At 48.6% G+C, this 16389-nt stretch overlaps 1 protein-coding gene across 1 annotated transcript in view; it reads left to right on the top strand.

Annotated features, from left to right (window-relative positions):
• Positions 1-15341, top strand: part of SNTB2 (syntrophin beta 2) — a 34071-nt gene extending 18730 nt beyond the window's left edge. Inside the window, exons 3-7 of the mRNA XM_060276024.1 lie at positions 4056-4266; positions 6357-6499; positions 7327-7523; positions 9407-9591; positions 9939-15341. Of these exons, the coding sequence (XP_060132007.1) occupies positions 4056-4266; positions 6357-6499; positions 7327-7523; positions 9407-9591; positions 9939-10031 (829 nt within the window). The 3' untranslated portion in view covers positions 10032-15341. The remainder of the gene's footprint in view (positions 1-4055; positions 4267-6356; positions 6500-7326; positions 7524-9406; positions 9592-9938) is intronic.
• Positions 15342-16389: the final 1048 nt, after the last annotated feature.

Here is a 16389-nt window from a genome sequence, read left to right as displayed (position 1 = left end):
AATTATTATAAATTGGCAAAGAAATATGAACAAATCAAAGGAGTAAAACTTGAGGAGTCAGAAAAAACATGGAAACAATTTACACAATATATAAAAGAGATAGTGGAAAACCCTAAACTCATATTAGATATATAAAGGTTCTATGAAAATTTAAGAAATGAATATTATTTGAAGAAAATAATTACAAATTGGAAAAGTAATTTGGAAAATTAATTGGTAAATAACAAATTACATTTAGAAATATGAAGGGGAAAAGCACGTTGGGAATTTGTATAGACCAGGAAGGGAGAAACTCAGTACCGGCTGAGAAGCCATATTGGGAGGGAAAGGGGAGGGGGGGAGGGAAGTAAACTAGAAGACCTGTAAAATGAAATAACTGTAACAACATGGTTGTGGCTGTATCTTCTTTTATAGTTGTATCTTCTTTTTAATAATAACAATGTAAGTTTGTAATGTGCAATAAATTTAATAAAGTTTCTTTTAAAAAAAGAAAAAGAAAAAAGAAAGGCAGCTCACTGATTGTCCCAAAAGCAAAGATATGCAGTGTTTGAGTGCAGGGGAGATGGAAAGAGGCAAATGTCCAGAGCTAGGTTTTCATAAATGCATTCTTGTAGAAACAGCCCTCCTTTGCTGCTTCATGGTTGAGGTCAAGTGCTTTAAAAGTAGGCAGGCTGCAGCTTGTAGAGCCTACCTGCATGGCAGATTCTTCCTTCCCTTGACATTTTCTGTTTGGCATCAGCTGCTACCACCTGGGCAAGTCACTTCCTGTCAGCTCTTGAGCCCGGGCTGTATGTGGGCAGCTTTCCACACTCTCCCTGCCTCGAAAAAGCAGCCAAGACACTCCAGTTCCAATAAAAGACTTCCTTGCAAAGCAGCCAGACACTCTGCAGATTCCAGGCTGCTTGGGTGTTCCCTGGGGATACAAAAAGCCATCTTGATTCAGAGCCTCTAAGTGAAGCTTGTCCCTGACACTCTCACGGCATGGGCCTTACTTGCTCCAGATCTTTCCAGTGAATGACAGTCCTGTAACACTTGACTGTAAGGAGGCGCTGATGCCTTCAGGGTTGGAGAGCACTGCAAGAGCAGCAGAGGGCAGTCAGGATGGCTCCTTTAAGCTCAGGGTTAGAGAGAGGCTGTGACCTTCCTCCAAGTGCTGGTGGGCTGGCACTCCCATCATCCCTGACCATTGGCTGTCCTGGCTGCTAGGGGAGTTTGTTTTCCCACTGCCTCTGTAGCTTCCCTACTCTGATCTTCACTCCTCTAGAGGTGTGCACAGTGAAGCAGTTGAAACTGCAAGGCTGCAGAGGCAAGGTTGCGTTTTCTGCACCAAAAAAGGAGCTGGATTCTGTGAGCTGAACCAGTACAGTGGTACCTCGCAAGACGAATGCCTCGCGCAACGAAGCGACTTCCGGCACGAATTAATTTTGTCTTGCGAGGCACCACTGTAATTCATTTTGGAATGGATATGCAATGCAGAATCCTCTGCTTCTGTCAGCCATGGTGTGTGTGGCAGGTAGGGAGCTGCAGCCCAAGTCCCTGGTTGTGGCAAGTCCTGCTCAGCTCCTCTCTGGTACCTGTCTTTCTAACTCCACACCTTCCATCTTCGCTTTAAAGGCAAAATGTTTGTTGCTTATAAACGAAAGCACTCAATTGCATCCCTGTCGCACAAGCTGCCAACTGATCCTGTTGTGATGGGTGGCTATTCTTCCTTGGGGGGAGTGTCAACCGTCTTGAACCATCTAGAGTGCCCCTCTCATCTTCCCTGCCCTCCCCTTGGTCTGGAGAGATCGCTCAGAGAGCAAAGAGAGTCTTCTGCAACCCTGTTGGCGGATTAGCAAAATAATCCCAGGGGAAGAGTTTACCTTTCTGTTGTGTGCTTAGTTTGCCCTTATCCAACCAACCCAAACAGGAGTGAAATTATTGTGAGTGGAGCTGGGGTGCAGCAAGCAAAATCTGTTTCCCCAGGAGGTTAGCTTGACATGAGGATGGGGGAAGCAGGGCAGGGCCTCCAAGTGGGCTGGAGAAGCAACTGCAGCCTTTACCGGTGATCTGGAGAGCAGAGTCGATTTTGCAGCGTTTTCAGTTTGGCTTATCAGATCTCTTAATAGGCTGAAGAAGGTTGGTGCTAGGCTTTTGGTTCCTAGATAGTACAAATTCCCCCAAACGGTTATGACCATTTTTGCTCCTTGATTTCTGCTGTTCGCCATGCAATTCAGGTGGCACATCCTAAAATCCACTAATGGAAGTGCAAAAATTTCACTTGCCACATGGATGCAGTGTTTGGCTTTCCTTGGGCAGTCATAATGCTTGATGGATCCATAGTGGCAGTTGGACCACGTGGCTGGGATTAAGTCCCTCAAACTGCCCGCCTTGTAGCATGTTCCCCCTCAAAGTGCTGGAGTGCTGTCTTAACACCTTCCCTTGGCAGATAGAGATGTACGCAGAAGCTGATACATCTCTGGAGGCCATGCAGGGAGAGTGGACTTTGCCATGTTTTGCTGCCTTTTTCTTGTGTGTTCCGCACTTCTTCTTTGTTCTAAGCAGCAGTGACTCTGGGAGATGGTTTGGCCCAGTCGAAATCCCTCCTATGTTTAGAGTGGGGCAGGCAGGCAGTCACTCAGAAGCAACTGCTTGTGAGAAGCATGTTCTGCAGCCTGAGCTGAAAGTAGCTTCTCCTTTGGAGCTTACCTGACCAGAGGGAGGAGTGAACAGAGTTCTCTTTGCAGGTTGCTGCAAGTCCTGTCGGGTCAGACAAGCTATCGCCTTCTCCGGTTTGTGTGCAAAGTGTAAAATCAATTATATAGCCCCGAAGCAGCCATTCATTCAGGGAGAAGTAGCCCATGCAGAAGGCTTTTACACAGTTCCAATGCCCCAGATCACCAAGGTCAAGAAGGAAAGTGACAGAGGCTTTGGTCCCCCTCTGCTAGGGTATGCTGTTGAGCATAAGGAAGCAGCAGTTAAGTGAGTAAACCCGGCTCATGAATTCCTGCTTTCTCCACTTTGCTTTAGCTGCCAAGAGGTGGGTCTGCTGGAGGGTGGAGGCTGCCATTAAAGGCTCTGGCTGCAGCTTCTCCATCTGCCAAGAGGTGGGTAGAGCAAGCAGCAAAGTTGCTGTCACTTTCTGGTGGGGGAGGGCAGGCTGGATGCCAGGCACCCATGCTCTTTGGTGATATTTGTGAGTGTAGCCAGGGATGGGCCTGGGCACGATCATTGCCCTCAAGAAGAGCCAGCAGAGTGCTCAAGGCTAATTCTGCCCCCTGCAGGACTGGGAGCTGAGGCCTTGCTGCCTCCGCCTCCTAATCGGGACTGTTGCTTTTCCTTAGACATCCTTTAGCAATCAGGAGCAAATGTGTTGCAGCCCCTTTTCCTAATAAAAGTGGGAGAAAGACTAACTCAGGAGTAGGGAACCCTTTTCAGCCCAAGGGCTGCATTCCCTCTTGAGCAACCTTCTGAGGGCCGATTGGCAGTGGTGGGCAAAGCCAGAGGCAGAAGTGAGGAGAGCAAGAAATGCAAGTGTTGCTTTTTTGTAGTAGGCTAATTTCTGTGTGCGCGCACATGCACACCCCCTATCTAGCTCTGGACAAGAAAGAGGCATCCCCACTGTTCAAGGACACATTTCTGGCCAGGCAAGTGCTCTTGAGGACACAGTAAAGAAGGTCTGGCCAGGGGAGAGTTTTGAGAGCCAGGTGCAGAGGTCTAGAGGACCTCGACTACTTAACCATTGATTCTGTGCTCACTCCAATTGCTCAGCTCTCCTGTGAGGATGGGTCCTCTTTGGGGAAGGAGCTGGAGATCAGTGGCAGAGCTTATGCTGTGCATACAGGAGGTCGCAGATTCAATCCCTGGCATCTCCAGGCAGGGCTGAGAAGGAAGGAATCCCTGTCCTGAAGCCTTGGAAGACCATTGCTACCACCAGCATAAGCGGTACTGAGATAGATGGACCAGTGGTGGCATTTTTAGAAGTCTGATTCCTGCTGGCGCTTGGTAGCCCAGACCATTTCTTCTGGCAGCCTCCCCACTAAGTTCATCCTGCCCTTCCTTCCTTCCCTGCGCAGGTTGATAGAGTTGCACTCGCCCGACAGCCGGAACACCCTGATCCTCCGCTGCAAGGACACAGCCACAGCGCACTCCTGGTTCATGGCCATCCACACCAACATCATGGCTCTCCTCCCGCAAGTCCTGGCTGAGCTCAACGCCATGCTGGCCGCCAGCAACACGCCAGGGAGCAGCAAGGAGGTCAAGCACATTGCGTGGTTGGCGGAACAGGTGGGCCAGGAAGAGTGGAAGCTCTGTGGGGCTCTGTGAAGTGGAGGTTCAAAAGCTCTTTGGGATTGCAGTGGGGCATTATTGTTGATGACCTGAACATGAGAAGAGCATGCTGGATCAGGCCAGTGACCCATCTAGTTCAGCATCATAGTCTCATGGTGGCCGACCTATCTTGCTTCCCTCCCACCTTTTAGGAGAGATGTCAGCTGGTGACTGAAGAGGGGACATGTAATATCTGGTACCTCCTCTGTGCACAACCCAACACAGAAGTCCTTGGCTGAGCTTCCTCCTGCAGCGAACTTGACAAATGCATCGGATGGAGGGTGGGATGCTCGGAAGAGGCTCTGCCATTGGTGGGAAAATCCCTGTTCTGTTTTCAGGCTGTTGGATGTATCAATTCAAGGCTGAAAAGAGTTTGGGAGTTGCTGTGCTCTGGGCACTTTGTCTCAGTATTGTTACATTTGCACACCTCGCTCTAGTCTGTTTCTGCTGCCTTGTTTCCCCACTTAGGCTTGTTAACTCATGGGGGAGGAGAGCGGGTGGGGGGACCCGTCTGTCTCTGCCCTTTGCAGAGTAGGTGGGCCCAGCGCTGCCCTGACCCCTCAGACCCTCTGGGACAGCCCTTTGCTGACTTGGTGGCTCTCATGAGCCTCAGCCTGCATGTCAATTTTGGGCTCCACCTCCCACCAGCCCCTGGGTCATATGGCCCTGCTGGCTGGGGCTGATGGGAGTTGTCACCCCAACTATCTGGAAGGCACCAGGCTGGGGAAAGCTTTTTTAAGGTGTCACTAGCCCCTAGGTGTTTTGCTGCAACAAGTTCCCCTCTTGGTTTTGAGCCGCCCCAGCCCTCAGTTTTTGTGCTCGCATCCACCACCTTCAGTCAACAAAGTAAGCAGCTGCTTGGATAATCTGATGCCACAGCAACACACTCTTCTTTTTACTGCAGATGGAGCTTTAAACGTGTTTTGCACGTGCAGAACTGTGTCCTTCAAGTTATCGTTGTGCATGTCGCAGGGCGGAGGGTGTTTGTGGTAGCTTTCATCCTTCCCGTTATTTCCACTGCTGCCTTGAACCCTGCAGAAGGAATCTGCTGTATCTTGGGATCTAGCCTTTCTATAGGGCTGGATTCCTGCACCTAGGTAGAGGCAGCAACAGCCCCAGCTTCCTGTCCAACCAGGCATGGCTCCATGCCAAGGGCAACAGGCAGGGCCCAGCCTTGCTTTGCGGTGAAGCGAGACCTGTTGCTTGTTTCCTGGGATACGTCTGATCTGTGCCATGGAAGGTGAAGGAGAGTCTGGCAGACAGTGGGAGAGAAATAGGAGCCTAGACTAGAGGAGGGGGTAGGCTGGTACTTGGGTGCCACAGGGTGAAATCCTGGCTCTGTGGCTGCCTTGCACTCTGTTAGCAGCAACTGGCAGTTCCTAGCACAGCAGCTCCAGTTCTTGATCTTCTGTAGGGTACCCTCCACTTCCTGTGCCTTCTGTTTGCCAGCTTTGAAGTGCCTTAAAGATTGGGGCAGGGAGGAAATGTGAGTAAAAGGAGCCCCGCCCCATCAGCGTTGCATGCCGAATGTCCCGGGTTCAATCCCCAATGGCATTTCCAGATAGGACCGAGAGAGACTCCCTGCCTGAAACTCAGAGGACCCACTGCTGCCAGTCAGTGCAGGCAGTACTTAGCTGGATGGATCTAATGGTCTGACGCTGCAGAAGGCAGCTCCCTGTGTTGCAAGATACATATGACACAGGATTGCAATTCATTTCCTTATTATGGAGTAAAAGGGGAAAAAATGGGAGCCGGGCTTTGATTAAAAGGCTCCTGTGTGCTCAAAGCCTGAGAGCCGTGTGGGAGAGTGACTTTCAGGATCCAGATCCGGCCTTGGGGTGGGAACAAAATATTCCCGTCTCTACAGCTCCTCATAGGCTTGCAAAGCCAGTCACCTCCCTCCTGCACACTGTTCTTCCTGGCAGGTCCCTTCGGAAGGGTGTGTTCTCCACCCCTTATGTTCTTCCCCCAAATCCTTGCTTGCTTTGCTCATGGAGATGGACTGCCAACAACTCCCTCCTCCTCCTTTTCCTCTTGTCTTCCCGTAGGCCCGGCTGGATGGAGGCCGGCAGCAGTGGCGGCCAGCTCTCTTGGCCGTGACGGAGAAGGACTTGCTGCTCTATGACTGCATGCCATGGACGAGAGATGCCTGGGCCTCCCCGTGCCACAGCTACCCACTTGTTGCCACCAGGTAAGGGAACAAACAGGTGACTATGTAAGAGGGAGATTGTTGAAACGGCCAATCTGTGAACAGAGATGCCCTTGAGACCGGATGCCAGGGGAAGAGCAGATTAAGACAAACAAATCAACAAACTGACTGACATATAAAGTCCAAGGGTGGTAGTCAACAAAGTGTGACCCATTGAAATTAATGGATCATGTTGATACCACCCTGAGCGTGAGCCCAAGCTGTATGTACATACCAAGGATGATGGTAGGGGGTGGGAGAGATCTGAGGAGAGAGTTGGCTTGCCCCTACCATGCTTGGCCTTTTGCCATTGGGGGTGGGCTGGCTGAGACAAAAACTTGGCAGCTCTGTGATCTTGCTGGAGAGTTAGGGGTGGGTGGGCTGACAACTTGCAAGAGGCTCTCCCTGTCTGGGCAGGCTCCTGCCACATTGTCTGCCCTGGCAGCTGCCGCCGCCAAGCTAGTTGCGTTCCCGCCACCCGTTGGAAGCCTCCCATGCAAGCCCCCAAGAGGTGTGGCCGCTGGCAGAGGTTTCTGGCAGCATGCAGCAGCTGGATTCAATTAGGGTCCCTCCCAAACCATCCCTCAAGCCAAAACTGGTTGGAGAGAGATTCTCAGGCCTCAGACTCTGCAGCTTCAGAACCAGCCCTGCCCCATCCCCCACATCCAGGAACTGTAGGGGTTTCTCTGCTGTGCCAGGTCTGCAGCCACTTGTTGAATCTGTCAGGTGGATTTCTGGATGACTTTCCAGGTTTTTTGGGTGGGGGTGGGGTCACAGGTGTGGTTGCTGCTTGCTCTTGTTGACCAAAAAAAAAAACCCTCCTCCTGCAGGCTAGTGCATTCTGGCTCAGGCCGCAGATCACCCTGCATGGGATCGGACCTCAGCTTTGCCACGCGAACGGGTTGCCGCCAGGGCATTGCCATGCACATATTCCGCGTGGAGACTCATCGGGACCTCTCCTCCTGGACCAGAATCCTGGTGCAAGGCTGCCACGCTGCTGCAGAGCTGGTCAAGGAGGTGTCTTTAGGTAAGTGGCCAGCAGCCCTGCCTCTCTGAAGCCTGGTTTGGGAGTCTTGCCTGAGCTGCTGGGCAGGGTGGTGACTTGGCCCATTCGCTGCCTTGAGCAGCTGGGGAACCCAGGCCTTGCAGTGTTTTTCTTCCAAGCTCAACAGGAGAAGAGAATGCTGCTTTTGCTCTTGAAGGGTGCATTTTCCTAGGCAAAACGTAAACGCTCAAGCCAGGCTGAAATGTGATCATTTGGGTGTTGGTGCCAGTAAGAGCTACCCAAAGGCACATTTAGTCTAGGCTTCTGTTCTCACAGTCGCCAGCCAGGATCTCTAAAAGGAAGCCGGACCTGAGTGCAATAGCAGTGCTCTCCCAACTCATGATTCCAGCAAATGGTATGCAGAGGCGTCCTGCAGCTGGCAGGAGAACAGAGCCATGGTGGTTAGTGAGAGGGAGAGTACAGCTGTTTGTGTTGATGAAGGCTGATGGTTGGACTGGTTGCTTGGTAGAAGTCTGGATGATCTCAGAATATTTGGGGTGGGGAGCAAGGTGTGGATGTAATTGTCTGCTGTCAGGTAAGCTAGTCTGAGCCTTTGAAAATGCCTTGGCTCTGTTGGGAGGGAGCTGAGCACCTGGGAGAGAGGAGCTTTTGTTCTTGATGCTTTCAGAACAGAGGATAGAGGAGTCATATAGCTCAGGCCTGCATAAGCATTGTCTCAGAACACTTTGAAAAGCCAGGCTTTGGGCTGCAAGCAGTTGAAGGAGGAAGATCCCAAGGAACTCTTTGGGCTCTTGGTTTCTCTGTTTTTTTTGAAGGCTCTCAGTGCTGATTCCCAGGTCTCAAGCTCCCTCTAGAGTTTGTAAGAGAATAGCACCCATTCTGCACAGGAATGCTTCATTGCTAACACTCTCCTGGCTGTGGCATGAGTCTTCCATGAGCCAGGTTGATGTGAATCGCAGGCCAAAACTTTTGGAGGGCATCCGGTTGGTGATATCTGGCCGACATTATCTGATTTTGTGTCTGTGAGGCAAGTGGAGCTTCAGAGCCAGCTGCTTTTAGGAGCACATGGCTGACCTAGCTGCAATATTTGTTGCCAGACACAACTTGCACAGTTCAGCCATTTGCTGGCTTGCAGCAAGTGGTTTGTGACCCTCATCACTTGTGAATTGCCACTTAGCAGTTTTGACATGCATCATTTCTGGCCTTCATTTTTGCAAGGTATGTAACAGACAGGGGAACATCTGTGGCCTTCCAAATGTTGGCCTCCTGATTCCCAGCAGCCAGCCTGGTCAGGGATGAAGAGAGTTGCTGTAGTCCAGCAACAATTGAAGGGGCCTCCGATCCCTACCTCTGGCCCACACTATATTTGGGGTGGTTTAGTATGTATGTAATTTATTTGTTTGTTTGTTAGCATTTATCAGCAACTTAATATTTTAAACAAACAAACAAACAAACAAACAGCATCATTAAAACAAAAATGCACCCTAAAACCAATAGAACAACCTTGTAAAAGCAAGAAACAAAAATTCAAGGGATCTGTCATGAATGGGAATTGGTGAGATTGATGGCAAAATAATGTTATTATTTATTCAATTCGGTTTGTTAGTCTCTTGACATATTAAGAAGTCTCCAAGTGACTTACCAAACCTAAAAGCGTATAGAATGGGATAAAATCAGAACCTGGGTGACCCAGACCAAAACAAGCAAGCTGTCTTCTGCCACCGTCTAGCTGAACATCATTACTAGGTCTGATGGAAGGACATAAGGGGGAAACTCTGCTCTGCTCTGTGTGTGTGTGTGTGTGTGTGTGTGTGTGTGTGTGTGTGTGTGTATTGGGGAGGCCATGACCTGGAAGGATATGTGCTAGCCTGTGTCCAATGACAATTTGCATTTTCGTGTTCTAGGGTGTGTCCTGAATGCCCAGGAGGTCCGCCTCATCATCCACTATGAAAACGGCTTCATTATTTCCAAGGAGGAGGCAGGCTCTGCCAGTGTCCTTTTCCGATACCCTTTTGAGAGGCTAAGAATGTCTGCGGATGATGGCATCAGAAACCTCTACTTGGATTTTGGGGGACCGGAAGGGGAACTGGTAAGTAGAGGGCAGGGGCCACAGCTGCATATATGTACTTCAAGGTTCCTATTAAAACCTGTTTTATCTGCTCTTGTATATGCAGCAATTTTAAGTAATTTTAAAATCATATAATAAATTGCTGGGGGGGTGGCTTCATGGGAAGTGATTAATAGAGGAAAGAGTAATCTTTCATTAATATTAATTAGTAATTAATACTATTTACTATTTACTATTTTCTATTAAGTTTTCTATTAATAATAATTAATATTAATGGAAAAAATAAAAAAACTTGCAATTTAAAAACATGTGTTCACCTTAGCTCATGTGCAAAGTAGTGACCCCATTGTGTGCTGCTTCTCCCCCAGACCCTGGAGCTGCACTCCTGCCCCAAACCCATTGTGTTTGTGTTGCACACGTTCTTGTCGGCCAAAGTGACTCGCCTGGGGCTGCTCGTGTAGGAGGAGCCAAGGGGCCTTGGTGACATGGCAGTGTCAGCGAACCACAGCAGTAGCAGCACCAAGTCCTGCCTCTGCGATGTTCTCCAGCATCAGTGCCTTGACCAAGACTTGTGATTGGCAGCTGCATTATAGACACAAGGCCATTGGATGAGCTTCGGCTGGATGCTGCGGCTGTTGCATGAACTGCCTTCCTAGGAGAAGCAGCTGAAGGATGGAAAGGCAGCCAAAGGAGTGAGATTGGGGGGGGGGGGAATAAGGCAGCCAAGGAGGCTGCATGTCAACCCCCCTTGCCTGCCTGGAGTTCGGCATTGCTCTGAAAACCCCACCGTCGTCTTGGCACCTTGCCATTCAGGATCATGCCCCGTACGAAAGGCAGGTGAGATGAGAGGTGGTCCTGCCAGGCCAATAGAGCAGCTCCTGACCTGGGGCATTACAAAGCCATTTCTCCCATATCCCTTATACCACATGTGCCTTTTGGTGGAGGAAGGAAAGAGGAGTCATGGCAGCAGTGGCAAGCTGGACCCTGGGCCATTTGCCTGGTTGGGCCGGAAATGCTGTCTTGTCGGGCAACCCCGCCTTACAGCTTGGAGGGGAGCTTGTATCCTCTGCAGGGGTTTCAAGAGATGGGCTTGGCTCAAATTGAAAAACTGAAGCATATGCACTTCAGAGCCACAAGACTCTGGAGGCCTGGACCAGTAAAGGAGGCCAGCTTTACTTAGTTCTAGGTTCCCTGCTCAGGCCAAACAGTGACATTTTTGAGCTGGGCTGAGAGCACTGTGTTCCTCTGGGAGGGTGGGGTGAGGTTTGGGTGCTGTGAAATCTGGAATGCCCTCAGCCCCCAGGGCTGTGGTGCAGATCAAGACTGTGGCAGTGGGAAAGAGCTAGCCTCAACAAGAGAAGGAGCACCAGCAGTTCATAAACCAAAGCTGAGCAAAGAGGTCTGTAGTGAGGGTGATGCTCTCCCCCCCCTTTCCCCCTTACGAAACGAGTGTCCCTTTCTCCTCATTCCTCTCCACTTTACTACTTCTTCTCGGGGAAGAAGGAATTCATGACAGTGTGAAACAGAACACAACAGCCTTATAAAAGGACGCACTATTCAGCCCTATTTGTGGGTTTTGCAAAATTCTGCCATGTGATGGTCACACACACCCTGATCTTTGCTGCCATAAAGGCCTGGAACTTTATTTTTCAATCGATGGAACCGCAGAACATGCAGCTCTTCCCAGCAAACCCAGCTGGGCACCCCTCATACCACAAGCCCATTGCAGGGGTGGGGAGAAGCATTGGGGCAAGGATAGAGGTTGGTGGGGTGGAGGGCACAGTAGAGCCACAGACATCCTTAACAGAGTGGGGCTTAGCCTCAAGCATTGCAGTGGCTGCCTAAGAGATCAGAATGGTGGTCCATTTGCCCTGTTTGATAACATAGAAGCCTTTTAACAAAGCCCTAGACCAGGCATCCCCAAACTTCGGCCCTCCAGATGTTTTGGACTACAATTCCCATCATCCCTGACCACTGGTCCTGTTAGCTAGGGATCATGGGAGTTGTAGGCCAAAACATCTGGAGGGCCGCAGTTTGGGAATGTCTGCCCTAGACCAGTGGTTTCCAATTCTCATAACTAAAACTGCCATTGAGATATCACAATTTCCAAAAGTAGGGAGTCTGTGGCTTGGTTTTTAAAAAACAAGGCTGCAGTAGTTAGCTAATTGGAAACCACTCCCCTAGGTGGTAGAGCGGGACATGGAAGAGAGAGGGGGAAACCTATTTTCCTGTTCATAATACAGGCCCTTGAGAATGCTTGAGCCTGAGGCTTTAGGAGACAAGTAAAAGAGACGCAGGTGGTGCTGTGGGTTAAACCACTGAGCCCTAGGGCTTGCTGATCAGAAGGTCGGCAGTTTGAATCCCTGCGACGGGATGAGCTCCCATTGCTCAGTCCCAGCTCCTGCCAACCTAGCAGTTTGAAGGCACGTCAAAGTGCAAGTAGATAAATAGGTACCGCTCCAAGTGGGAAGGTAAACAGCGTTTCCGTGTGCTACTCTGGTTTGCCAGAAGCGGCTTTGTCATGCTGGCCACATGACCTGGAAGCTGCACGCCAGCTTCGGTCATGACTGGACCTAATGGTCAGGGGTCCCTTTACCTAAAAGAGAGATAGGGTGTGTGTGTGTGTGGTTTTTTTTTCCTATGCTCCAAAAAAGTCATTTAGCCATGGGGCAATGCCTAAAAGACACAAGTCATGCTTGGCTTAGCAGCTGGCCATGGACCAAATTTTGCAAGAAGGGGGCCAGGTGCTTCTGTGAGTTGCTGGTTCCTCTGAGGAGGTAGCATCCTCAGGTTTGGGAGGGATTGACTGGGAGAAGTATCTGATAAAAGGTTCTGTGTGTGGTGGCTCTTGTATAAAAGTGCTTATTCCCAGCAAGGTGGCTTCTGCCTGCAAAAGTCCCAACCGAATATGTAGAGTTGCAGACTTGGCTTTTTGGTGGAATTCTGAAGGATGTGCTGTGGAAGAAGGAAAGGGAAGTGTGGTCTAGTGTTGTGGGAGGTGGGCCTTGGAGACATTGGAAGGGGCTACAGATGAGGACTTCAGTCCCTGCCTAAATCCTCTTAGGCCTGTGCACTTTTATTCTGATGATGTCTCAAGGCTAGTCACAGCTTAATGGAGCTTTATAATTAAGCAGACATCTGTTCTAGTGTCCACTTATGGTCCCACAGAACAGTAGAAAATAGTGTTCCCAGTTGGTGGTTCCCAGTTGGTGGTAACCCACCCAGGGAGTCCGTGGCACCATTCACATAACATAAGCTGCTGTAGAGCTAACATAAAATTCACAAGTAGAGGGGCCACAGCTTGGATTTTGAAAAACAGGGAGTCCACAATACTTAGCTAACTGGGAACCACTGGTTTAGAGTGTGCATGTGTGCTGGAATTTAGTTGCAAGCAGGATTTGGGTCACTTTCAAGGCTCCTCTCGTGTCATTATGGGCAGCAAATCAGTCAGAGCGCAATTATTGCCTGTGCTTGTGAAAAATTAAAAGATGTATCTCGACATTTGCCAGGGCTGTCTGACAACTGTTCCAGTTGCAATGGCTGGAGCGGGGAAGCAGGTTTCACGGAGCTCACCTTTGGTGCCAGTCTAAGGGCAATGCAACAATGTGGAGAGATGACAACGGTGGTTCTTGCATAGGTATGAGAATAGCAGTTGGGTTGTGGTAGAACAGACACCAAAGCATTCATTTCTGTATGTTTGAAATTCACTCAAACGAGCATATTAGGCCTCTCTCCTTATTTAATAGTTTAGCTGCTCAATTTTAAGAGGAATTGTTTACTGCTTACATAGAAACAATTTAATGCAATGGAAACCAGCTTTTTATTTGTCTCGGACAAGTTACCTCCATTGGAGAGTGTCTCTCACCACCTCACAAATACTGACTTCAGTTCCATCCATGGCATTATCCCAAGACAATTTCCTGCACATTCACATATGCATTAGGCAAACCAAGGCTGTACTTGGGGTTAGTGGCACGCTCTGAGCAGAAATGGCTTCTTAACCTCTTGTAATGGACTTGGGTTTTCCAGTTTTTATTCAGTGTTATTCTGGTGGTTGCCAACACTTGTGTTTTGCACCAAAACCTGCACCGTGACTGTTGTGCCATGGAGGACAGCACCAGATGCTGCTATGTGTGTTTGGAAACTCCAAACACACACAGTCATAAACAGAAGATACTCTGGCTGGCCTTAACAGAACTTTTTAAAATGGTGCTTTGGTATCACAGTGAAAGGTGACCTTACAAAAAAAAAAACACCATGATGAGCTTTTAAAAACAATTTTTTTAAAAGCCCAGGTAGTCCTGCAGTTCCCACTCTGAACACTTCCTTTTTAATAGCACTTTCCCTCAAAGTTGTATAGCACTCTGTTTTCCCCCCCCCATACCAGGCCTGGTTCCCATAGCTGGGGCGGGGGCCACGCTAACCGCTTCTGTGATCTGGACACCAAGCAGTGCGCAATAAAACGACAGGTGTTTGGTCTGTACAACCTTTGCCTTCATTGCCTGGCCCTCATCTGCTCCTGACCCTTCAGCATTGGGGCATGGAGCACACGATCAAATTCCCTATGGAGTTGCACTTTGCTATCCCAGTGACTAGGGACCCAGGTGGCGCTGTGGTTAAACCACTGAGCCTAGGGCTTGCTGATCAGAAGGTCAGCGGTTCGAATCCCTGTGACGGGGTGAGCTCCCGTTGGTCGGTCCCAGCTCCTGCCCACCTAGCAGTTCGAAAGCACGTCAAAATGCAAGTAGATAAATAGGAACCGCTACAGCGGGAAGGTAAACGGCATTTCCATGTGCTGCTCTGGTTTGCCAGAAGCGGCTTTGTCATGCTGGCCACATGACCTGGAAGCTATACGCCGGCTCCCTCGGCCAATAATGCGAGATGAGCGCGCAACCCCAGAGTCGGTCACGACTGGACCTAATGGTCAGGGGTTCCTTTACCTTTTTATCCCAGTGACTAGATTGTGTGTTTGTGTAAAAGGATGGTGGTTCCTGATTCTTTCAAAAGTAATATTTTTTCGATGGCAATTTTATTCCCTCATCAGCAACCCCCCCTACATTGTCTGTTTCCTTTGTTCTGCAGCTGGGGTTTTCCTGTTTTGGGGTTCCCCATCTGCTATAGAAATCAGTCAGGAGTTTACAGTTTGGGCAAATGCAACTTTAAGGCCCCAAGTGCCAAAGATGAGACTTCTTGAAAGATCTCTTCAAGAAATCTGCACAGAAACCACTACAAATAAATGTTTTTGTTTATCCCGCGTAAGGTCTGTTTGTGCTTCTGTTTGTGTGCACACTGTTTGATCATAGCTGCCAAGTTTTTCCTTTTCTCACAAGGAAGCCTATTCAGCATAAGGGAAAATCCCTTTAAAAAAGGGATAACTTGGCAGCTATGTGTTTGATAGAATCTAACCTTGGGTATTGAGGCACAACCAGTAACACTGCCACAATCAATCCAAAATGTACAACTGACTTTATTTTTGTATTCTTTGTAAATGGTATTTATACAAGAACAAATTCTTTTTTTCCTGAGTTTTTAATTTCAAATGTTGGGAGTCTCCAGGTTACCAAATCCAGATAAAACAAGTGGTGGTGTGGGCAGTGTATGGTCTTCACAAGCAAAGGAATGTGCTCTCTCTAGAGAATACATGGATACCCTCCAGCCCTTGAGTTACATGCTAACTGTATAGTATTGTACATTACAATGGAAATGTGACTTAAGGGTGACTGTAACCTTTATGTTGTGCATAATAAAGGTGTTTATGCTTTTAGTTTTAATTCATTGGCTTGTGTCTTTGTGGGAAAACATAGACTTCAAAAATATATGTTAGTTTTCCAGAGTAACTTAAAAGGAAATGACCTAATGGTTAAGGTCACAGACACAGATAAGGTAGCAAGTTCTGAAAAGGGGAGGGGGCACCCTTCTTCCTTCCCACCTGCTTTAACTCTACAGAATCTCCTCCTTCAATACATCCTTCCAGGGCAATGCAAGTTTTAAGAACATCAGAAAAGCCCTGCTGGCTAAGACCAAAAGCCCTATCTAGCCCAGCATCTGTACTCACAGTGGTCAACCGCATGCCTTAGTGGGAAGCCTGCAAGCAAGACCTGAATGCAACAGTGCTCTCCCTGCTTGGGATTCCCAGAAAATGGCATGCTGCCTCCCGACAGTGGAGGTGGAATGCAGCCATCATAACTTAGCAGCCTTTGATAGCCCTTTCATGAATTGGTTTAATCCCTTTTTAAAGCCATCCAAGTTCGGGGTCACACTATCTTGTGAAATAAGACTCCATAGCTGAACAGTGTGGTGTGACATGTGTGAATAAGTTATTTTTGTCAGTTCTGAATCTTATCACATTCGGCTTCATTGAATTGAATTGGATTCTGCAAGAGAAAACAACACGCACTCCATTTGATTTCCGTTTCCCCCCTAAACTAAAAAACCCAAATGTATTGCGACCTTTCCTCTCTCTCCCCCCCCCCCACTTTACGGGAACTGCTCTAGATATTCTGATAATCCTGAACCAGAAACCTCTGACACCAGAAACTTTGTTGGAGTAGTCAGCTGACTGGAACATATTTTTATTTTATTTTTAATTAAAATTAAATTTGTATAACCATACTTCATCTGTAAATCTCAGGGCGGTTCACAACATAAATGCAAGATAAAACACAAAATACATAATAAAAACAGGAACAAAAAACCACAAACCAATAAACCTCCCCCCCCCAATTTTAGAGACTTATACGATGTTAATCAAAAGCCTGGTTGAACAGGAACATTTACACCCAGTGCCTAAATATGTATAATGAAGGCACCAGCAACACC

This window comes from Zootoca vivipara, chromosome 6 (assembly GCF_963506605.1).
Source record: "Zootoca vivipara chromosome 6, rZooViv1.1, whole genome shotgun sequence".
In the NCBI taxonomy this organism is placed as follows: Eukaryota; Metazoa; Chordata; class Lepidosauria; order Squamata; family Lacertidae; genus Zootoca; species Zootoca vivipara.
Note: the sequence above shows the minus strand (reverse complement) of the source record. Positions and strands in the feature narration are given on the sequence as shown.